This window comes from Cyclopterus lumpus, chromosome 18 (assembly GCF_009769545.1).
Source record: "Cyclopterus lumpus isolate fCycLum1 chromosome 18, fCycLum1.pri, whole genome shotgun sequence".
Lineage (NCBI taxonomy): Eukaryota > Metazoa > Chordata > Actinopteri > Perciformes > Cyclopteridae > Cyclopterus > Cyclopterus lumpus.
This window is the reverse complement of record NC_046983.1, coordinates 13,650,699-13,675,551: the sequence shown is the minus strand read 5'-3', so window position 1 is coordinate 13,675,551 and position 24,853 is coordinate 13,650,699. Positions and strand designations below refer to the sequence as shown.

Sequence of the window (24,853 nt, the reverse complement as noted above, 5' to 3'; positions counted from 1 at the left end):
GATATTCTTGATCCTCCCTCCCAGGCCGTCATATAAATGGAAGCGGCAGGTGACTCAACGTGTCCCGTCGGTGTCCAAAAAGAGGAAAATGTCCCTGCTGTTTGACCACCTTGATTCCTGTGAACTGGCTGAGCACCTGACCTACCTGGAGTACAAATCCTTCTGCAAGATCCTGGTCAGTATCAGGTGCAGCTGTGTATCTACTGTGATGTTTACAGCTCTTAAATTCCTTGAATTCTAAAGTAATGTTGCATGCAGCAGGCTCCATGTGGTTGCTAAGCAATAGTGGTTAACATCAACTTTTACTGGCAGTAATTATATTTGTTTTGTGGAAACATTTTTCTCTTTGAGTGATATTTTGGGAAACACAGACGATGACTGAGTGTGGGCTGATTTAAATGGTAGATGTTTTTAGATCATTTATTTAAAGTGTGATGGCACGCTGGTGGTGATTAGTTTTGTATTTGTTTCTCTTCTAAAAGAGATTTTGGCTTAATAGGAAACAAAATGAGTCATACATCAAATTGAGAGCATCAAACCCACTAGTCTTAATGTGCAAAAATGATACTTTTCTGTATTTAGATGTGTTAAAAACAAATACATTTTTCTATATTTCCCAGATTAAAGATTGGTTTAATCAGTCAGTCATTGTTAAACACGTTGCTGCTTTAAAGGAACAGTCCAACATTTGGTAACAATTATAAAGGTATACATTTTTTTCACAAAAAAAAAGAAAAGCACATCGGTCCTTGTAAAATCAATATAAGAAAGAAAATATTCTGTGTAATTAGTGAGCGTTAGAGGGGCTGTGGGTGGATTGTGTTACCGTTGGACATAGTCAGGCTAGCTGTCTCCCTCCTCAGCCTTGATGCTAAATTACCGGTAAACTGAGCTAACCAGCTGCTGCCTCCAGCTGCATATTTACCATACAGACATGGAAGTGGTATTCATCTTTTAAAATGTCAAACTATGCCTATAAAGAAGTACACTTCCAACACTGGGTGATGTACAGGAGACATTAAAAAGAAATGGTAAAATTCAATGCATCTAAACTGAGATATCTTGTCTTTTTTCTTGTCAAAATCTACATTTACCAAAATTCAACTCAATAGTGCCTGTTGTTAGACCTTTCCTGTTAGATTTATTGTCATGTAAGCATGTCATTTGTGATTTGAATAAATTAAATTAAATGTGTATTGCTACTCACCTCTTTCAGTTTCAGGACTACCACAGCTTTGTGATGCACGGCTGCACAGTGGACAACCCCATCCTGGAGCGTTTCATCACCCTTTTCAACAGCGTCTCCCAGTGGATCCAGCTCATGGTGCTCAGCAAGCCCACCGCCCCGCAGAGAGCCGCCGTCATCTCCCACTTCATCAGAGTGGCACAGGTCTGTCCCGTTGAGGCGGTTTACTGCAGGGGTTTTAAGACCAAGCATTGAGGGAGCAGTGGGGTTCAGGCTCCATGGAGAAGCAGACTGATGGGAGATCATTTCCTGTAGCCACAGAGAAAGAGGAGAGAGAATTGTAAGAAAAGGTGAATTAGAGATTGAACAGTGAGCTGTGGAGAGAAGGTTAAAACTTACACACACAAGATGCCATCAGACCCCATTCAGTGGCACAAATTGTAAGAAACACAGAATTTGATTAAAAAAGGTGTTAGAGGTATCAGCAACATGTTAAGATGCCTACTGGGAGCTCTTTAAGATAATGCTGCTGTCAGGGGAAAGCATCTCCAGGAATTAAGAAAGGCTTGTTTTAGTGGGGTAATGATGCATTTTTGGCATTATCCAAAGCCTTGGACCTAAGGGGGTTGTAAAATTGTCTCTGGAGGAGCACTTTAAAATGCTTTTGAAAGAATATAAATCAACTAAATTTGAAAGGCAAGATTTTCAATGATCGGACATTAAAATATAATAACCCTCAAAATAAAATGAGTTGTTTGCTACAAAGAATAGAAACAAAAATGAATACAATTATTTTTACAGTATACTTGCCGTTGGTTAGAAATAATTAATTAATTCATGCATCCTACAATCAGTGGACATTGTATGCATGTGGCATACCTCACCGTGGCATATTAAATATCAGGTACAGAGAGGAATAAAAGGTGATAGGGAAACTGTGGTGCATTGTGGGAAGCAAAAAACATATATTTAAAAGTAATAGTTACAGGTTCACTATTTAGAATTGCGTGTTAGGTCGCTACCATTTTTTAATTAGCACTAAACGTTTCGCATGTATCCATCCATTAAAAAAGTTTATTTTACTTAATTCTTTATAACTTTTACCTGATTGTGGCGCTACATTACAAGTCAGATGACCAAAGTTGCTACAATTCATCCTTAGAGCGGCAAGAATGTGTCTACACTGTTGGGGCAGTTGTCGAGACATAACACAACATATTACTAACGTCAGCCTGCTGGAAAAGTTAGTGGATCATTAAAATCATTAGGATTCAACCTCTTGGAACCATGAATGTTGGGACAATCAGGGGATTACCAAAGCCAAAATTCATCAAATGTCATGTCTATCCAATATTCATTGAGACATTATAGTGTTGGATCGACCGCCATGGCTGTCGCTGGAACCTTGCTGCAACCATGCCGTATAATCTTTTCCCTCCAAATTCAATAGATTATAATCCTAAATGAAAGTGAGGCTGTTCTTCATCTGTCCATCAATCCACATAGCTCCTCATTTCTGTGCTCATTGACGGTCATCACATGCGGTCATCTACAGGTCATGATGCCTCTAATCTTAATCTGGTCCCTCCCCACCAATTCCCTAAAAGAGTTCCAAACTCACTGCCATAGATGGTCCTCTGACAATATGTCCCCCTTTCACTACAGGAGCATCCCTTTAAAAATCGTCCTGGGCTTCACTGTAATTGATCCCATTTCAGTTTGATTTTATCATTTGGGCTGCCAGATGGACTGAGTTCTCCCTCTATGAGACAATTCACTCATCTCCGCTGTGCGAGGGAGCTTCAGCAGACCATAACAAGTGCATAAAAAACATTTTCATCCTAATGTCCTGCAGTGCTTGTGTGGCTGCATCCTCATTACTTATTGCTAGTCTCCTCCTGATTGTTACCCATTTTCTATCTATCCTTCTCTTCAGCTGCAGAACAAACCTATGTCTCTCATAATTTATTCAGTGGGGTCGCCGTAGGGTTTAACACCTCCTTCTGTCTCAATACAGCAGCCCTCCTACACTTCAGCAGAGCTCTTGTCTCTCACTCTTGTCCCACCCTGCTTGATTCTGAACACTTGGACTGTTTCCAGCATTTTGTGATGTTTTGACAGTTTAGTGGTGAAGACAGATGCTGATTATGACCAGCCTTGATCTGTGTGATGAATGGTTAATCAGCTGCTGGAGGCCTGAGAATTACGTCTATTGTCTCCCACCTCCTGATCAAATTATATTTATATCCCTTTCCATCACTTCTGTCTGTGCCCTAAATCATCTCTGTGTTTTTTTTGTGCATCTTTCAGATTTATCTTCAGTAGTTCAATAACAATTAGCATATGTTAGCATGCAAACATGCTTAAGTATCAGAATTAGTATGAGCGCGTACGTCCGTGCTTGCATGAACATACACTTAAGGGTCCCGGTTTGGGGTCTCACTGTGCTAGCATGGCTGGAAAGTCTTTTTAATGTTTTATTTATCCATACATCCAATGTTCATATTGTAGTGTCACGGGCTGTCGCTAGGACAGGCTAGCCTGGGGCGGTGCCAAGAGAGAGATGAACACAGGCACGTCCGAGGGTATTTAACAAAAGTCCAGGTTTATTTCCCATCCCACCAGCAAGGTAACATCCAAAAACAACAAAGTCTCAAAAAAAAGGTCCAGTTAGATAACACAAAACATCCCAGAGGAGAAAGTGGTTAATTAACCAAACAAAAACTCAATCCTGGTGAATCCAGGCTACGAGGTCCTCTCCCTTGTTGTCCTCTTCCAGGTGCTCGTGGGTTCACCTTCCGCTCTCTCTTCTCCTTCCCAGGTGCTCTCCCTTAAGTCTCCCAGCCCTGCCTCAATCAGGTGCCTTAAGCAGCTGCAGCTGGGTGAGCGGTGAGGCAGGCTGGGAGATGTAGTTTTTGCACTGGTGGCCACTCTGTAGCGCCCATCCACTACCTGTCCCCTTGTGATGCCACAATATTTACAACTTTACACATCCTAAACTGGCATTTTCAACAGTGGGTAGGGAGTTTGCATAATGAGAACTAGTGTTCCCCACTTTTAATAATACAGAGTGGTTGGATATTTGGGTTTACATCAGTCAGGCCGTCCCAGCTGGCAATCCCGTTGTTAATTTGTTGGTAATTTCAAACGGTATTCAGAAATGTAGCCCAGTGTGAGCACATGCAGGGACAAATATTATGGTCTAGCTTATTATGTGTATTCAAGGTGGCCTCGACACACTTGACATTTCCCAAAGCTTCCCTCAGGGTGTGCTGGTTGGGTCCTAGTTCAGCTTCCTGTTGTGAGCGCATTACAAATGACTCATTTTCCATTAGTTTTGCATTATGATGACAAAAAACGTCCCTTTTTTACGCTCATTAAAAAGCTCCATTCAAAATATATTATGGGTGTACGCGTCTGCCTTCTGGCTTTGATAAATAGTCACATCAACACATCGGCTGTGTGATAACAATTGGTTGACAAGAGGATGCATCCATCCGCCAACCCTTTCCTACACACAGCGTTTATTCCACACCCAGTGGAAAGCCCCGGCACGTTGACAATGAAACCTTTCTCAGGTCTCGCCGATGGTCACGCACACGTACAATTTAGCCGTGCTCTGAGAATGGCGGGCTGCCTTCCACACTGCTTTGCCAATTGATTCCAAAGGGTGTTTGAGCTGAATCAAATGATCCCCTCTGGCAGCCCTCCCACACAGCTGTGACCCCATTGATTTGCTGTGAGATGCCATGCAGGCTGAAGGGCAGCGGGGAGCCCTGCGGAGTGCCATTCACAAAGTATTAGCTTAGGGTTGACAAAGACAAGTCAGGCATTCAGTAATATGTCGGTATACACAGATTAGGTTATGTGGGCTGCTGAACACTAGACTCTGACGCTTTTATTTTTCACTCCTGCATCTATCTACTCCTTCAGCTGTAAATCTGTTTTGACCTGTGTCGCCTTCTCTCTCCTTTTAAGATCCTTTTTGGCAGCAGCTTACACACTCGTTCACGGTCTCCTATTTCACCCTCACTCCTAATATATCCTCCCTCTCGTCCACAGAAGCTGCTGCAGTTGCAGAACTTCAACACGCTGATGGCTGTGGTGGGCGGCCTCAGCAACAGCTCCATCTCTCGTCTCAAAGACACGCAGGCCCACATCAGCACCGAGACCAACAAGGTGCCGTCCTCCCAAACCATCACTGATCTCTTTCTGGCACCCACAGCCAAACACTACCAGACAAATTCAATGTCCCACTGCATGCCGATGATTCCATAATCCACATCTCCTCCGTGTGAGCTTCCAAGCACCCAATCTGTGCCCACTCGTACACAGGGGCTTTTCAGAGTTATGAATTTGAGCCATATAACTGGAAAGTTACAGTCTCGTCCATTATGTAAGTCCATCTGGAACAAAAGCTTTCCAGAATGTTTTTGATTCCTCTCAATAAATCTCTCATGAGACAGGCTTTCTGTTTGCTGCCAGCTATCGTGTCATCCCTCTTCCATTTCATCCACCCTAAAAATTCCATCGCCATGCTTTCACTCAACCTGCAGGTTTTCAACAACCTCATTGAACTGGTGACGTCGTGTGGGAACTACAGTCAATACCGCAAGCGCTTCTCCGAGTGCTCGGGCTTCCGATTCCCCATCCTCGGCGTGCACCTGAAAGACCTGATAGCCGTGCACGTGGCACTGATGGACTGGGCTGACAAAGAGAAAACGCGGGTCAACCTGGCGAAGACCCAACAGCTGTACGCCATCCTTCAAGAGCTGGCGCTGATTCAGATCACGCCGCCTCACGTCGACGCCAACACCGACCTGCTCAACCTGCTTACGGTGAGTGCACCGAGTGGAACAGAAGAACAGCTGGCGTCAGGTGCAGTTATTCGTCATGACGTGCAGAATTGGAAAGCGCTCATTAACCACCCAGACAGCAGTGAAGTAGGACAAACAACTTTGAGAAGGACAAAACATTTTGTGTCCAGCCAGCGTAACAGGCTGTCTGTTTGATACACAGAACTTGCTCTGCTGAGATTTGATTGGCTCACACAGACTGTAGCCAGCTGGGACAAAGTCTGTGTACAGAAAAAGGCCAGAGATTATATGGAACCATAGCGTTCACAGCAGGAACCTTCAAACTCACAGCATTTAGTGTTTTTTAACTGATGCGGTCCAGGGTGGTTGATGTTGATAATCATTAACATTCAATTCAATCAATCTTCGATTGACTGATGTCTCTGTTATCTGGTTGCCAAGTCCCATTTTTTAAAATAGACTTTTATCCAGGACAAGAGTCACGGCATCTCTTTATTGAAGGTCACTGAAGTTTCAATTGTTACCCTTTACTGGAACCTTGTGTCTGTTCCTGTATCCTGATTAAAGATGACAGTGCTTTTGCTATCAGGGCGTGTTGGCTTTGAAATGACATCAGAGGCATCTCCATCTCCTTCCATAGACTTACATTGTTTGACTTGGCTGATGAAACATTGCTCTCTTCCCTCTCCACTTTAGGTTGTTGCCCTGTGAAATTATGCGGGAAAGGCACGATTGGACAATTTATACCACGAGCATAGAGAAAATGATGTTTGTGCAACTGTGTGTGAGACTGATCTCAGGTTCATTGCTGCCTGTACTTCAGCATGGAAGCTGTGGTGGTGTTTTTGCACTCCACACTAAACCCCTGAGTATGTGGGAAAGATGTTTGGCAGATGCAGATAAGAGTTTCCTAAATTTGAGGAGCTGTCTTTTTAAACAAACCCAGGAGATTAATCACTTGGGTGTTTGTGTGAGATTGCAGCTGGCTCCCCTTCTTTTTTTTCTGCGGAAATGTAAAAAAACAACTTGGATGGACAGAGTCAATACCCAATTATCTTACGCCAGTGCTTATTGGAGTTTATCTATCTAGAGTCTGAGCGAAGGAGAGCAAAGGCCGAGGTGATGGAAAGAAAGTCAATAAATCTTTTACAAATAATCTCTGCACAGGCATGCTTGCAAACCACTCAGGTTTAAAATACTACTTCCCTCCTTTTTGAGTAAGACTCATCAACCTTTTTAAATGGAAAATATTGTATTAAATCATCCTGGATGTTTTGCACAAGTTACAGTTAATCTTCTCTTTTGAAATGCTTTAAACTGAATCAGAAGACCAAACCAAAGAAGAAAAGCATTCTTTTCGTTGCGCATTCCGAGTCAATACAACCCTTAAACACAATTACAGAAGGTGCATAGCTCTGAGGAAAAGAGAAGAAATGGAGGCCAACAATCAGATAATTAGATGCAACAGTTGGCAAAACATAGATGCTGCTCTCTCACCTGTTGCCATAGCAGCTGTGCTCATGTGAAAGTAGTTTACAATTCACATAATAAACAGGTCAGCTTGTGAGAAGGCATTTGTGTTAAATACCTAGCCTGACAATGCTTACAGGTGCAGGGAGTGCAGTGAAATACTGCTTTTAACTTACTCTGAGCATTATAAGACACGATATATACACAAATGTATAGTAATGTAAGTAAAATCACTGGTAATGTTGAATAATGTGTGAAATACATGGCGCTTCATCATACAGTGGAGGCCAAACCATGCAAAGAGTTGAATATGGAGACTGAGTCATTAAAAGACAATACATATCTGTCCTGTCCTGTGCTGTTAGGTGTCTCTGGACCAGTACCACACAGAGGAGGAGATCTACCAGATGTCTCTACAGAGAGAACCTCGCAAGCAGGCGGTGAGCATCACTCCGATGGACACTGTAGGTCCCGTTCTGGTCTGTTCTCAAATATCCCGTCCTTGTCAGCGATGTACTCCTCACTGCTCCTGCTTCGATTTGACGGATGGTCATAATTTAATGCTTATTAGAATTGATGTCCCCTCCTTCTCTCGTGACATTTTGAGCCACTGTTGTAACCCTTGACGACACAGCAGCTGTGTTTCTTTTGTGAGATGAGAGCCTGACGCCCGCCGTCTTTTGGTTTCTCATTGGTTGTAGCAGAACTCCAGCCCCACCCCTGCACCCGACCCCAAGCCCAGCATGATCGACGAGTGGTCTGTGTCGGTGAAGCCCAACGCTGACCCGACCATCATCAAGAAGCACATAGAGAAGATGGTGGAGGTAAGTTTCTCTCTCAGTGCTGGATGTAGCTTGAGGAACACTGTTGTTGTCCTCTCCACCATCTCAACATCATAACTGCAATGTGCTCTTGGCTTTTTGGCCAAAATTAGTAATCTCTTACCACGATGATTTGAAAACCCTGTAACACCTTCTGCGGAGATGTTTATATAGTTGTCTGTGGGTTGAGGAGGAGAGAGTGATGGAACTGTGGATGCTTTGGTGACAGAATATAATATAAGTCCCAAGCATCCAGCTATCGGAACTTTATACTTTCCTATGTTTATATTTGTACATAAGACAGAAGCCTTCCATGTGTGTATATTTTAAGTTATAAAGAGTACTTCTTGCAGAAACCCTTAAAGTTACAGTTGATAACTTTAATCAATGTGACTTTTTGTGATATTTGCTCAAACTGTCACTATATCCTGAAAGCAGGACATGAAACAGATAATCTGTGGAAAAACAAATAGATGGATCATAATCCATTTCTGAAAAAAGATCCCCCTACAATAAATGCTACTGTTGCTTTTATAGGGAAAAATACACATTTTAAATGTACACAAAATAAGTAAAGATCCTCAAAGCCGTTACAATTTGGTTGCTTTTGAAAAAACGAGCCCAGAAAATAAAATAAATAGCTCAAGTCACATGTTAGGGACATCGTTTGTAACGCTGACGCAGAACTCACACTGAAAATAAACTTCACAACGCTCATGTTCACAGTCGGTCTTCAAGAACTTTGACTCTGACGGCGACGGCCACATCTCCCAGGATGAATTTGAAGCGATCAGGAACAACTTCCCATACCTCAGCAAGTTTGGTGAACTGGACAAGAACCAGTGAGCATTTTGCAGCATTGTTCACCGTTGTGAAATCCATGCAGTTTACAAAGCGGCACCACCTCACCTGGCTTTGTTTTCTCACACAGAGACGGAAAGATCAGCAAAGAGGAGATGATCGACTACTTTATGAAAGCCAGCTCTCTGCTGAACTGCAAGATGGGCTTCATCCACACTTTTACGGAGGCTACCTACGTCAAGCCCACGTTCTGCGAGCACTGTGCCGGCTTTGTGAGTAAACAACCCCTTCTCCCTTGTTATCATTGTTCTGTGCTTGTGTATTGCCTCACTTATAACCGCAGTGTCTCCCAAAATTACACAACACAAGCTATTTGCTTTTTCAGAATCAGCTATATAATTTATAAACCCGTTAAGGTCCTGCCAAGGTCAAATATTGAGCTTTTATTTCCCCCAAATGCATCGATTTCTTCATTGACCCAATGAGGGGCACGTGTCATAGTTTGCGAAAAGAGAACAACGGTCATGTAACCGTATCTGCTCTTTATTATTGGTGTCGGCAATCACCGCCGGCGTACGGCAGCCACTACTCTCAGAGGGTCCTCCTGTCGGGGCGATGCCAATTACTTTGAGCTGTAGCCACATGCTGCTGAAGTTGCATTCTGGGAAATATGGGAGGAAGGTAATTGGGCGAGATGATAACCCTCCTCTGTTTGCATTTGTGTGTGGGTGTGTATGTGTGTGTCTTCTGGTCCTAAACATTCCCCCCAAACCCCCAAGGAGACACTGCCAGTGAGTCAGCACTCATCTGTAATGAGAACAGGAACAGGGCTCTCATATGGAGCTGCAGACACGGAGATGATGTTCCATTCATTTGTGTCAAATGCTAGCGAGCGAGAAGCACGCCATAGATTATATGTATAGACTTTGATTAGCACTCATTCAGACACACATGCTCTCCAGGGGAAGCTCCAGCATTTTCAAACCATCATGAGGGGAAACTCTGAATAGAGAGCAGGGAAAGATAAGGACTCTGGCAGCGTGCTTCTTCCTGTGTGTGTGTGTGTGTGTGCGTGTGTGTGTGGGTGGCAGAGGTAGATACACTAGCCACTTCCTCTTTGGCCTGCTTTGTGCTTTCCTCTTTGGTTCCTGTGCAAAAACAATATTTTCCCGCAGCCCATTTTTTCAACACTCGCCTCAAAAGATAAAAAAGAAAAAGAAAGCGCTGTACAAGCCAAGCCGGTAAACACTGCAGAGTTCACTCACCTCTACTGTCACATGGATCTTCATAATCTTATGCTGTTCTGCCTGCAGCCCCCTTTGGCCTTACATCTTAATTAATTGCACACGGATGCTTTTAGCTAAATGCACAAAGCCAGAAGACGCATCACAATGTGTGTGAGGGGTTTGTTTTTGCATCTCAGGAGAGTACGGCAAGTTTATAGCTGGAGGCCCGCAGTGCCATTTCCCCCCCCCCAAATGTTTTATTCATGACATTCTCCCTTTTTTACAACACAAACAACTAAACTGAACAAACATGAATAGACATGAATTGTGAAGCCAAATAAAACAAACTGTCAGTACACAGAAGAAGCACACATCCATCATCTCTCACATATGCGACAATCCGTACAATTAAATGTCCACAATTGGATTGAGGAACAGAAACAGACAGAGTCCAATATCACATAGAGATATTATCTCTATGCTGCATATGTCGCTGTACAAGTGGAGAATGTCATCTCAGAACTCTTGAGCTTGGGGCAAGACCGCTAAAGATGGCCGAGGGGTCACTCAAATCACACTTGTCACAGGTAGCAGAGAACGAGGGAAATATTCTGTTCAGTTTGGTCTTGGAAAGGTGCAACCGATGGGTGCCTATAAACTGGAGTGAAAGTTTAGCATTGACGGAACGTGCTTTGATCATATCTAGCCCATGACTCAACCGGAATCCCCTCACCAGCATCCTTAATCCGTCCCTTTTTAATGTGGAGTGAAAGGGTTGCCTGGGGAAAAGACCAACCAACTGTAAAATTAAGGGCTTGAATGTTTGAGACTGCCTGTCAAAATTACTAATTTGCAGACGCAAGACCAAGTGACCAGGAGGGAGATCACATTTCACCTGAAGTTGAGCGAAAGATGCAAAGCGGATATTAACGCAGAGATCCATAATCGTAGACAGGTGGGGCTCGGAGAGTTTTATATGAGAGACTGTAAAGATGTCTCTTTTGGCTTCTGACAGTTTAGCTTCAAAGTATCTGAACAAGGATCATTTGTCAAACAATCTCTTGTTACGTCTTCTTAGAGGTGAGCTGTAGAGGCACGAGTAGGCAGACTGACTGGACTTTTGGTCTGAACCAGGCGAGCCGTCTCACCACCTTTTACAGTCCTTACGCTAAGCTAAACAAAGCTAAGCTAAGCTCCAGCTCCATATTTAACTGATGATAAATAAATAAACCCAAGCATTTACTTTATAAATTAACATATTCTGAAGATTAACATGACAAAATGTGGTTAATTATTATATTGTTTAGTACTAAATAAGTAAGACTACCGATGTGGAAAGAAACAGGTAATTCTGATCAACCAACAATGGCAAAAAGCACAAAGATGCTCCAACGACTGCAGATATAATGTTATTTCAAAGAAGTTCATCGCTGCACATGTTGTGTTTCTTTATGTAATGGTTACATGTGTCCTGAGGAAGCTATCAAATCCCACCTGTTCACACATTTGAAACCACTTTTCAAAATCTGAAGGCTAAAAATGCTAACGTGAATTATTTTAGCTCAGGTCATGTGGAAGCTGTCCTCGATGAGTCAGTTTTTTGGCCTGCTCTTAGAATCCAAGAGAGCAGGAACCAAAGAACATGTGATTGTAGACACTTGTAAAGTCTGGTAGGAAGAGATAGGGCACTTTTTATAGCTTTAACAGCACGGTTTCCTTCATTTGATTGACTTGCTTACCTGGAGACATCAGAAAGTGGATATTTAATGTTGAAAATATAATAAAGTAGCACAGTGCCAACTCATATCTAGATTCATAATAAATAAATAAATTGTGCTGAAGTCCTGTTTCCAGCTCCTACGTTGTGTTTTTCAGTCCACGGAGACAGTAAAGGTCACGGCAGAGCTGTGATGATGATGGTGTTTAGATGTTCTGCTCCTAACTGACTTCTCTTTGTTGCACCGCCTCTGGCTGCGCTCACGGCTTCCCCGCTGTGTGTGTGTGTGTGTGTGTGTGTGTGTGTGTGAGGAGAGGTCAGGATATTTTGTGCCTCCTCAGATGTGCCAGGACAGTGTGTGATCTCCAGCCCGGCTCTTTCATGTCATTGTTCCCCTACTGTCTGTGCTCTCCCTGTGTCCCGCTTGATCTCGTTCCCCCTCCACCCCCTCTGTCCCACCGACCTCCTCTCTCTCTCTCTCTCTCTCTCTCTCTGTACCATTGCACATCATCTTCTCTTTTCTCCAGCCTGACTGGGGTATATCAAGATGTGAGCTATACGGATGTTTTAACGTGTTTGAGGCCATTAATTTGCTAGCTTTCTCTTTACTGCCAACCACTTCCTAAAGCACATGTTTTTAGCTACATTTCCTTCCCTCAGGGCAGTTATTGGTTTCCATTAACTCCGTTCACTGCTCGCCACTGCTGAGAGACTCAAAGGTGGCTTACAACAGAAAAAAGAGGCACATGTACGTTGTAAAGTGAAGACTTTCTAAAAGTTTTTAGCTCACACTGAAGTATTGCTGGTTTTCACACTAGTGAAATGAACAGACACTAATAGCAGTCTGAAAAGTATGAAACTAAACAAGACCCATAATGAAGCTAGTGTGTCAAAAGCAGTAGGCGTACTTTAGTAAAAGTACTAATACCACCATGTGAAAAATACTCCACCACAAGTAAAAGTCAAAGCCTTACTTAAGTTAAAGTCAGCAAAATTAACTTAACATGTTAAAAGTAAAAGTACTGATTATGCAGTAAAAAGGCCCTGTCAGTGTTTGACTATTAAATATGATGATTCTAGGTCAATGCTGCATTAACACGTATGTTGCGTAATAATAATAATAATACATTTATTTATATAGCACCTTTAAAAACAGAGTTTACAAAGTGCTCTACATATACGCAAGGTAAAAACATAACGTCAATACAAGTAAACATTTCAGAAAATACAAGAGGCAATGAACACAATAGAGGAATAGAAAATTACAAATACAAAATAAAGCAGAACAGACAAACTAAAATAGGGGAAACAAGGGGAAACTGCATAAAAGGACGACATCACTTAAAAGCAGTTCTATAAAAATGGGTTTTAAGAAGTGATTTAAAAGAAGCTACTGATTCTGCTAGTCTTATCCCCTCAGGTAGGTCGTTCCAAAGTCGAGGGGCTCTGATGGCAAAAGCACGGTCACCCTTTGATTTAAGCCTTGACTTTGGAACGGCCAGAAGGGCCTTGAAGGGCCCCACCGGAGGATCTAAGGCTGCGAGCTAGCTCATATGGGGCTAACATTTCAATGATGTAGCTTGGGGCCAGACCCAGGCGTGCTTTAAAAGTGAGCAGCAAAATCTTAAAATCAATTCTGAAACTAACAGGGAGCCAGCGGAGAGAGGCCAGGACTGGAGTAATGTGATGCCGTCTGTTATAACCATTCAGAAGCCGAGCTGCTGCATTCTGGACTAGTTGGAGGCGGGCTAGTTGTAATACTGTTTCTAGTACATTTCATTATGTACTGTTGGCTAGTTTAGCATCATATTCTATGATAGGTTTGTAGCGTTGCTGTCCCGTGAGAACCATGTGTCTCTAAAAAGAACAACTGCCAAGTTTTCAGCTTTGTGCATTTCCAGTTGATCGAAGAAGCTTATAAAATAGTTTATTTAGCTGAACAAGTTGCATACATAAAGGAACACTTTATCCTTATCAGCAATATACACGTTCTCCAAATGTGGAGATGTGGATGGAAAATTGAAAATGAACTCAAGCTAGATGTGGTGGAGTAAAAAAAAGAATAGAAGTATAAAGTAGAAGGAAATTAGTACAGTGCATGTACCGCTAATTTGTACTTGAGTAAATGTACTTTGTTTTATTCCACAACTGGTCAAAACCTTTGAGGAACATTTATAACAAGAAACAGAAAATTCAGATCAATCACTATATGATCACTTTATGATTTTATTCATGTTTTTCTATTATTCTCTGCAGCTTGGCTTTCATACTAACAGTTTAGTTTCCAGTCACCACAGATTCACCACCAGATTCAGAATAATTTCCAAAGTGCTGACGATTTTTGAAAACGCAGTTGATAAAACAGTCAATGTGTCTGCAACGTTTTTGCTCTTTTTAAAGCATTTGAATTGCAAAAGAATGGTGGACTTTCAACATCTACCTTCTGTCAGCTCAGATCCCTATAAGGAACTGCTCCACGACCCCGCTGAAATAAAAACACACGTTAATTAACACCTTTTTTGTTCCTTTCCGTCTCTTTGCAGATATGGGGCTTCTACAAGCAAGGCTACAAGTGTAAAGGTGAGAGAGCAATGCGTACACATCTGACTCTGTGTCTGCTGCGCAGATGTGTGTGTTCCACCCCAGAAGGGTGAACACTTCAAAGAATTAGCAATTCCTTTTGACGCCATCGATTTCCCAGCCATCAGACACACTCTCTCACACACACACACACACACACGCACGCACACACACGCACACACAGACACACACAGACACACACACACACACACACACACACACACACACACACACACACACACACACACACACACACACAGACACAAGCCCTCTGTAGACAAATATCCACAGAGTGCTGTGTAAATGTCATCAACACAGAAACCATGACAAATATAGCACGCTCTTTAAATATATGTTCACCAACCGCTGGATTAGCTCCATCAGCTGAGACCATACTACACACAATGCACTATTATGTATCCTTCACGGCTCCCAGTGGGCAAGTGTTTGGAGAAGCTGGTTCATTTCACAGATGCACGTACACACAGGCAACTACCAACATCTCCAGGCCTCTTCTCCGCCTCAAAAACACAATCAAACGGCTTCTTTTACCTCTGTGGATGGGACACCAACAATTTAAGTAGTGATAATCTGCAGACGTTCAGTGCACTAAATAACTTGCACAGCATATATTTCCACCCAGATGTCAAGCAAAAATGTTGGAAACAATGCCAAAATCTACAATGCAAAATATGCCAGTTTTCCATCTGCCAGAGCCTTTCGAGAAGTGATTGATTACAGCTCAGCTTTATGAATGGGAGAAGTTAGAGTGGGCACAAATTTTACTGGCAGCATTTCATTGCTGTGTCAATTGGTCAACACATTAGTTTAAATGACTGTTGAAAGCTCAAGTGTGTGTCTGTGTGTGTGTGTGTGTGTGTGTGTGTGTGTCCCAGCTTCCTTTGTTCAGTTATTTGCTGGCACAAGCATTGGTTTATAATTTAGTGGAATAAATTAGAAGGTAGTGTTGGGAAGGTTGCTTTTGAAATGTAATAGGTTATAGATTACTGATTTTTATTTACTATCAATGTAACTTTGAATAAAGTTACCTTAGGTTCGACATTGGAGCATTTGGATGTTGACAGATTATTTCCTGCTGGTTAAGCTTTACACTGAACAGTAATATTGGAGTCTTTCAGAAGGAAAATAATGTTTAATTTCCAGCACTGAAAGACCGGTTGCTGGCTGCTCAGAGCAACGTGCATTGACTTTAATGGCAGAGTTAAGCGCATTCTGACAAATAAATGGACAAACACATTCTGCAGCTCCTTGTAAGCCATCTAACCCTTGATAGTGTTGCAAAGCATCAGAATGATGATGTAATATTCTACCTATAAAGCTTTTTCCCGGAAGGGAATACATTGGGATTTAAACTATTCCATTACTCTTTGTAATCACCAACATTTTGACTAGTAACTTTAATTGAATTACATGTTATTTGTCTGTAACGTAATGGATTACAATTACAAAATGTATTTAGGTAACGCTGTTACACATAACTATAGGGACTCTTCAACACAAAGTGTTGCTGTAGCCATGGAATAATAGCCAGAGAAATGTGCACGTATACACTCATTGTGTGTGTTGCTGTAGCCATGGAATAATAGCCAGAGAAATGTGCACATATACACTCATTGTGTGTCAGAGGATGACATGCATTCACTTCCTCCTCCTTCTCTTGAAACACAAGCATTTCAATCCCCAACTCTCGCTTGTTCATTCTCATTCACAACATGAACTCCTTCCCTATACACTCAGGTTCATCTCAGGTGGACTAACGCTAATTGAAAAGCTTGCAAACATTTCTGTTGCTTAGCAACTTGAGTAAGTCATGCTCCTTGGGGCCTTTGAGGTCTTGCAGTGTTGTGTGAGGAAAAAACAATAATTATTTCATCATCGCCTAATTTCTTAGTTTCCGAGACATGTTCTACTTATATCAAGTGGGGTTTGGTTTGTGATATTTATTTTGAGTTTTTTTGTTGCTAAAGTCATAGTTATTAAAAGAAAGACATGCTTATACAACAAATAGCAGGAAGGGGAGAAGAGAGCAAACAAACACACAATGGCCCTCAAACCTCCCATCTCCTCTCCTCTACAGTCTGACTGGGAGTGTTCTGGCTTGTTCCAGTGCATTAATGAGACCAGAGGAAGTCAATGAGAGAGATCCCTCACCATTCATCCCCATTACCATTGTTAGCCCGTACTCAGGGAGGTAGAGAGCACGGCGGGGACATAATTAAAATGAATTACCCTTTACAGTGCAGGAGCTGAGTGTGAGTGTGAGTGTGAGTGTGAGTGTGAGTGTGTGTGTGTAGTTGATTGTGTGTTTTGCGGCGGTAAACTTTAGATATTATACTTAGATATGAAAGGCATTTTGGGGTGTTTGAATAGGTGTGTTGTCACAATGCCGGTGTTCTCTTGTATCACAGTTTCATCCTCTTCCTGTCTTTGACCCTCTCCGTTGAAACTGCTGTGCAGAGCCATGGCTTTATGCTAAGCTAGTATGCTCTCCAGCTGCTCGTTGTATAGCTTGATATTTAATTGAAGGTGATATCGATCTTCTAGTGTAGCTCTCAGCAAGAAAACGAGTAAGTGTAGTTTGCAAAATGTCAAACTATTCCTATAAACCAGTTTAGGCTTATTCTAGCGGGTGGGTGTTATATAGACACTGAGCTAAGGTCATAATAACAGAGCAAAGTCAGCAACAAACCAAGAGATAAAAGTGCAGTGACCAGTTGCAAAGAAAGGGTTTTGAATGAAAAGTGCAATAAAAAATGAAAAATGTTGTCTTCTAACAAGCCTGTTATAATGTTTAAGAGGTGGCAATGTCAAACTTTTCAGAAGTCCTTGTGGACAAAAGCGGTATTGTTCCCGAGCACCAGAGTCCCTTTTTAGAAAAATCTAAATGTACTGCAGTCTGACAGTGTGCCCCGCACAGTTCTGGTTCTGGTTCTACCGTGGGCCTCCCTTCACTCCAGGGGGCCCATCAGTAAAGCATGAGCCTCCAGCGGCATGGTGTAAGGGTAGGAATCGGACCACAACCATTTAGAATAACTATATAGAAAAAAGAGTGTCTTTTACTAGTATTTCACTGGGACTATTCCATAAACAGTTCAAAGGTCCCTACATGTTGAGGGAAATCTTTCACGGTGGTGTCAAGGAGAGAGGAAATGTTGGTCATTATGACAAAACTACACTACGGTGTGTGTGTGTGTGTGTTCAGATTCTTTGACTCACATGCTTTCATAATGCCTTGCTCAATGACCCATTGCTCCGCTCTTCTTAGACTCCCCCTGGTTGACAGAGTTGTTGTCAGGCACGGTCGGCCTCAGTGTGTGTGTGTGCCAGTGCTCGTGTGTGTGCATGGCGCGTCGAGGCTCCTCCCTGTCACCGCTGGCCCTTCCGTTGGCCTCGATGTTTCTGTCTGCACCCGTCCCTCCGTCTGACCCTCTCCCTCTCTCTCCCCCTCGCTCCCCGACTTCCCCTTTCTTCTTCCCTTCTCGCCTCCTCTCTCGGCGCCTCTCCCTCCCTCTCCTCCGACCCCATCGCCCTCTCCTCCTTTCCCGTCACCTCTCTTTGCCGCCGTCCTTCTCCCGCCACATGAACTCTTCGGCGGCAGCCTGCGGGGTGAACTGCCACAAGGCCTGCCGAAGCCGCCTGGCCGTGGAGTGCCGGAAGAGGACAAAGAGCATAAGCCACGAGACGCCGCCGGCCCTCCAGGCCAGATCCTACAGCTTCCCTCCACCTGCCAACACCCCACACAGCCTGCAGAACACAGGTGCTTGTCATATTAATGGGATCAAAATCAAAACGGATTAATGGTATTTTTTAGACTTGAAATAGTTTCATTATCTGGATCAGTTTTAGGCAAGATACAATATCGTAACCTGTACAACACCCTATTGTGTAACAACAGTGGTAGGAAATCGAATGTTCTTTTGATCCTCTCAGAATAGCGTAGAGAGATTTCTACAAAACCTCCACTTTCTGAAGGGTGCTTTTGTCTTCCTCTGGGCATATGGAGCACTGACATTTGGAAGATATTCTCAAACCATCGAGGATGATTTGCAATGGAAATGTGATTGACCCATCACAGCGACGCCAGTGACTCACAGATGAGGTGTTCTCATCAGACGTTAGCAGTTAGCAGAAGTGGTGCCCTGCCTGGCTATGTTTTATATCCGGACCATGCTGCAAGATTAATGAGTTGGCATCGTAAACAGATGAAGGCCACACACGTTCATTAGCTTTGGGTATTGTTTAGGCATTTTCAATTGATTTGACCCATCTATTTGTATTCCCTAACCTTCTCTGTTTCCATCAGTGATTGCTGAAGAGGATATAGAGACACTGGAGGAAGGAGTGTTTGATGTCCACCTATAACCAGGTGAGAGAGACGTTCACTTTGGCTGCTGAAGAAAAGTCCTCCTATTCTCACACTTTGATTGTTACTGACATTGTTGTTGTGTCTGTGTCGTGTTTGTAGTTAATACTCATTATGGATAGCATTATGTTAAGATCTTTAGGATGGATTAAATGCAGAGAAGAATTTCCCCACGGGGATCAATAAAGTGTACATTAATTAATTAAAGAAGTGAAGCCAGTATCTCCGATATGGGAGCTGCAAGAAAAAAGCAAATACGGGTATTTCCCGAAATGTTTACCTATTCCTTTAAAATTTGACTCTCAAAATACCTTGATGTCATCTACCAACTTCTTTGGCTTGTGACCCTTAAGTATACTGCGATGTATACTAATAACCTTGCATCACAGATTGCATATCATTATGAATTATATCATAGAGCAACTTGTCTTCTCAGATTGCTCAATTTGAATATATATTTTACAGGCCTGCAGATGTGAAACTAATTAGTATTTTACACAGCAAAAAAAGGTGATTGGACATAACCATGAAAATAAAAACCTGAAAACAATTTAATTTCTTTAAATATTTCAGGTCACTGCATAACTTGATGCAAATCATCAACTGAAACATAAAACGGTTTCTACCTATGAAGGGCCTCAAAGCATTCAAGATCAGTTAGTTTGTCTTCAATTTGATTGAACACAACTGAAATAATAAAGGTCTGAAAACTATATTTTAATACAGACATATAAGATAAGAATGGCTACCTTAAGGCCAGATATTAATTTATTAATTGGGGCATATTTCCATATTTCCAAACCAATATATTCAGATTGCTGCTCTCTAACTGACACACAGAGACTGTTGGGCCCTGGTGATCCAACCTCGTACGGGACACTGCCATTACACACTTTTATCACAGCGCTGATGTATCTCCACGTCGACTCTTTCAGCACTATCCTGTCCTGCTGGATCGTAAAAGTCACAATTCTCACAGGGGCCTTGAACTTAAGTAGATTTTGATGAGCAGGCAAGTGACAGTCTCTCTATTTTAGAATCCCTTACAACGGTTGGCATGCGAGAAGCGACTGTCAGACCGGAGCCAGACCCAGTGTGTGCTGCCGTCTGTCAGTTTTACAACCCTCCTCAGTGCTGAGCCTTTGCACTGAGCACATGCCAGGACACCTAGGTGCTGCCCCCCAGTGGACACATACTGCAATGTGACGACCGATGGAAATGGAATGTCTTTGTATGATTTATATGTCTGCATTTTTATTCTGTCTTTGGCCAAGAGCAAACTACAGTATATGTAAAAAAAGACAAAAAAACACCCCCAAAAAAATCCACAACATTTTATTTTCTAGGGAACGTTAAAGTGAGTGGAGTTTATAATTTGAGTGCAATTTGCCGCAAATTGGAATGTCTCTCTACTTTCTTTTCTTCTTCTTTACAACATAAAAGAGGTGCTGTTATTGCCAAGAATGTAAACCTGCCCCCCAGACACCTGTCTTCTTTGTCTGAGAAGTGCTGCTTTGTGTTGTTTATCATCTTGTTTTGCAATACATTTCAGTGGACCAATAATAGGACCAATTTTGACGTCAGATGAAATATTGTTGATTTGTGGTGCCCGTCTGAAGCATGATGACAAAAGCAACAAAGGAAGCGGCTGAAATGAATGTGTGGACAGCTATAATTATGATGGACTTTGAACAATGGTATATATTTTTTGTCATGTTTACCTGAATATCAGTAACTGTCCTATAGTTATTTCTGTGGTGTTGTTTTCAGTATTCAGTACTGTCTTGTACCAGTGCACTGATCGATGATCCATCCTCTTGCAGTATAGTGAATGTAGCACTAACTGTCAGATGAAGACCTTGTTTCCCCAATAAAGACTGCATGAGAGCCGGATGCTGGCTAACTTGCCACGAATCCTCCGTCAGTTTTTGTTTGAGCCTCGGAGTTCTGAGAGCGTCAGTAAGAATAACAATAATGAAACTTTTTTATTTGACAGCAGTGTATAAATGTTATATTGTTTCCCTGAGAATCTGTTTTAATGCCAGTTGTGTTTTGCTGTTTCTATCCTGCATGCTTCTCCTTTCCTGGCTCTATTCTCTAGCCAAACTGGAGCTTTTTTATTTAGTATTTGTTAATGTAGATTTTTTTTATTTAGGAACAAATAAAGTGTTGAGATTCCAGACAGTTGTGCCTGTAGAGAGATTAATTCAGATTTAGAGTGCCATATTGTTAAGTGCTGGTTTTGTTATTGAATGAGACTCCTCCGACGCTGGTATTTATGTTTCTGTATGAATAGCTTACATTCGGTCCTTCTGTGTCACCGCCCGCCTGACGAAAGATGTTTGTTGTCATTCTGTGAATGAATCTTTCAGACTGATGTCATGCTACTCCTTGTTGTTCCCCAGTATTAAATGCCGCAGGCATCACTCCTATATATTGTCTTGTCTCTCTGAAATTGGACACTTGTGTTCTAATGGATGAAGTTGTATTCCCATGGATTTCTCCTCACTTCCACTTTCACACAGGATCATTTCAGCTTCCAGAAGCTGCTTTGATCTACAAATACAATTACTTATTTGCATTTGTGTTAATACTGGTCATCCTAGGTGAAAGCTGGACATTTAATATTTTACCTAGAAGAAATTATGTTTTCAGAACTATTATCTGGGTTGGAAAAACTTGGCAAATCTTAGGTAATTAAAACCTTTATTAAAACTCAACCTGAAAAACCACTGCATTGAAGACAATTCAAAATCGTTCAGTCGAATAAGACATTACTCCACCCTTTCCAATGGAGAAGTTTCGCAGCAATTGTGACACAACTAAACCTATAACCACATCCCCTCCCAAAACACACTCATCCAGATGTTGAAATCCATTCTACAACTGCCACCACGCACTGCCGCCATCCTTCATGCGAATATGATCCAGTGTCCTCTGAATGTCTGTTATAAACATTAATAACCAGCCCTGAAAGAGCCGTTGCAGTAGGTGCCACATCTAATTACTATCAGAGATGAAGTCAGTCTGGGCCTCTGAGTGCCCGGCTGCCACTCTGTATGTTCCCCTCAATGGGAGGACATCGATCCGGCTATATCCAGCCTTCGAGCCGGCTTATATCTCATCCGGGGCTGTGATACTGCTAAAGCTCTCATGTGTCGGCCAACAACGAGCTGGAGAACTGTAGGTCTGTGCATGAAGTATTATTCATTTGCCATAGCGCACCTATAATGAACAATGTCAGTTGTAGGGGTATTGCCTCATCTCATTGGCCTACATGTGCAAATGTATACTGATGCGTGTGAGAGGTGATCTGTTCATAACTTGGCTTATCGACTTCTGTCACACACATATATGCATTCAGTGGTAACAGCGGGATTACGCAACTGTTATGCAACCAAAACACTGGGTCCATTATTAGTAAAGATACAAGGAAGCATCGACCACAAGAGGAAGGAGAAGCAAAGGAAGAGTATGCAGACTCCACACAGACAGACAGGACACATGCTCGGCAATGTCTATGCAAGCAATGAAGTCAAGATTTCCAGATTTGTGTCTTTGCCTCAATATCAGTCGATACAGGGTAGACAAAAAGAAGCGGGAGTTATGTCGTAAACCTGACACTCTAACATAATACCCTCTTTGAAATATCACACTCTCCACTGCCACTTTTCCTCCAAAGCCTGTGCGATTGTGCCTTAAAGTGTTTGTGTGTGTGTGTGTGTGTGTGTGTGTGTGTGTGGTCGTCGCTTCTATAGCATTGAATGTCTCTTTTAGGCCCAGTGATTGATACCTCCCATTCAGCTATAGAAAAGCCCTCCCAGCAGCACAGCCATTTACTGGGCAGCCTGTGTGATATCGATCTGAACAGTCTGAAATGAGGGAAGTTGAATAGCACGGCAGCTAATTACATAGTAATGAGGACAGGAGAGGAATAGGCTCATTCGTTATTTGCGCTCTCACACTGTGACCTTGATCGCAAGGAAAGGAAAGATTTGGGGGCCTGACAGTTGAAACGTAAAAATTTAATTTCCCCCTCAACAGATGCTCTATAGTCCTGTGCAATTAGACTTGCAATGCTCATCACCCTGATTGGCTATTTGTGCCAGAGATATTGGCAGGTAGGCATTTTAGCATCTAGAGATACACTTAAAAGGTTATGGGTGGAGAAAAAAGGATTTGGCACATTGAGTAAGTAACTGAATGCAATATTGATTTGTTTGAGCAGCAGATCCCTCCTAGATTTCCTCTCGTAAGACTAATGAACGGATTATTGATTTGATGTCCGGTCATCAACAACTGGAACCTCCGCCAAGCCCCGCCATGATCTGACGCCTGCTCATCTTTTTGAACCCACCATGACACCTGCATCTGCAATGCTGTCCCCTTGTGGTGCACTGACTGCAAGCATCTGGAGCTGTTAACCTCACACCAAAGTGGGGTCATGGGCCATGTCTACCACTTGGTGGCAATGTGGAGCTGAAGCTGAGGGCGCATGCCGAGGCAGGATTAGGGTGGGAACGCTGCCAGTGTTGTGGCAGAACACAGAGCCCCCCCTGTCATGGTTTATGATGAATCACAATGCAGCATCACAATGCAGATAACAGTGCTCCGTTTCTCTGTCGTTTATATGTTACTTCTCATAAAATCAATCCCCTGCATATGCACAAGCAGAGGCGCTCAGTAAATCAAATCAAATGTTGCTTCATGGTTGTTGTTTTTATTTATAAGCTGACAGTTCTGTCTCTTTCGCCCACACACAGAGGCAGACTGAGGAGGACCGCTGCTGCCGCAACAGTTCGCTTGCAGATTCTCAGTTGTGCTATGATTGTTTTGTTGACACCTCACGATTCAAGGGGAAATTCAAACGTCGTAAACAAAGTGGACGGCAAGCGCAAACAAGTAAAAATGGGCTCCGGTGGATGTGCTTTGTCCACATTCAAGAAGCAGCTCCACACAACAAAGTCAACAAAGCACTCGTCACGACAGGGGGTTCGAATCCTCATTAGAGTTGAATCAGTTATGATGAATATTGCTTCAAGAACATGTAACTTATGCCAAATAAAGCCGGTGGGATGTGGCCCGGACCTGCTGGCTCTACTGTGAAATGTTAAAAAAGGTTTTAAAAGCATTTCAATCATCAGACTTAATAGTGTGTTCTTTTTTTTAATCACTTCCTGAAATGAAGAGAAGAGGAGACGGTAACCAACGCTATGTGTTATACTTACTTATACTAAATACCTCGTAACATCAGGCTCTGGTGGAAGACAACATACTAGAAGCACTTAGTGAAGCTCATTCAAACACAGAAACCATGCTGCCATCATTGCAACAAATACATATTTACCTACCTGAAGATATTCAGCGTGAGACACTTCTCTCTGCTGCGATCTGGAGAAGTCTCATTTAGCCATCGCTGATACCAAATCAAGTTGCGATCCGGAAGGTTGACATAAAATCAATGGCCGAGCATCTGCAGGCAGGATGGCTCACATATTTAATAGCAAAAGCAAAAGGGGTGAGAAAACGAAGGGAGGAAAGTAACCCTCAGCATGTATGTTTTAACTGATGCAGATTGCATCTCGTCACTTATCTTCGTACAACCTGCATGGCCATGTCGCCACTGTCAAGAGGTCCCTGGAAATAAAAAAATTCCATACAAGCGTACGCCTGTGCTTACTTCGTAGTCATTTTGCCTTTCATTCCCTCAGTTATTTGAAGATTTAAACCAGGGCTTTGCTGCATATGACGCTCCTTCTTTGAGGTATTCATGAAAGTGGAGGTATGATAGGCTATAAAAGTATGCATGCATAAATGAATGCTATACAGAGCTCTCTCTCTCTAAATGCAG

The 24,853-nt window shown here is 42.5% G+C and overlaps 1 protein-coding gene across 11 annotated transcripts in view; it reads left to right on the top strand.

The window, feature by feature from the left end:
- LOC117747422 (RAS guanyl-releasing protein 2-like) overlaps positions 1 to 24,570 on the top strand; it is a 38,264-nt gene extending 13,694 nt beyond the window's left edge. For 3 of the 11 annotated variants that reach the window (XM_034556609.1, XM_034556611.1, XM_034556608.1), the window contains 12 exons: positions 25 to 175; positions 1,217 to 1,390; positions 5,249 to 5,365; positions 5,743 to 6,024; positions 7,839 to 7,937; positions 8,175 to 8,297; positions 9,021 to 9,136; positions 9,226 to 9,367; positions 14,582 to 14,618; positions 18,238 to 18,396; positions 18,943 to 19,005; positions 20,040 to 21,434. In XM_034556609.1, coding sequence (XP_034412500.1) covers positions 25 to 175; positions 1,217 to 1,390; positions 5,249 to 5,365; positions 5,743 to 6,024; positions 7,839 to 7,937; positions 8,175 to 8,297; positions 9,021 to 9,136; positions 9,226 to 9,367; positions 14,582 to 14,618; positions 18,238 to 18,396; positions 18,943 to 19,001 — 1,459 coding nt within the window. In that variant the 3' untranslated portion in view covers positions 19,002 to 19,005; positions 20,040 to 21,434. Of the gene's footprint in view, positions 1 to 24; positions 176 to 1,216; positions 1,391 to 5,248; positions 5,366 to 5,742; positions 6,025 to 7,838; positions 7,938 to 8,174; positions 8,298 to 9,020; positions 9,137 to 9,225; positions 9,368 to 14,581; positions 14,619 to 18,237; positions 18,397 to 18,942; positions 19,006 to 19,575; positions 21,435 to 23,765 lie in introns of those variants that run through there. The other 8 variants (XM_034556614.1, XM_034556616.1, XM_034556615.1 and 5 more) reach the window with 8 other exon arrangements.
- The last annotated feature ends 283 nt before the right edge of the window (positions 24,571 to 24,853 follow it).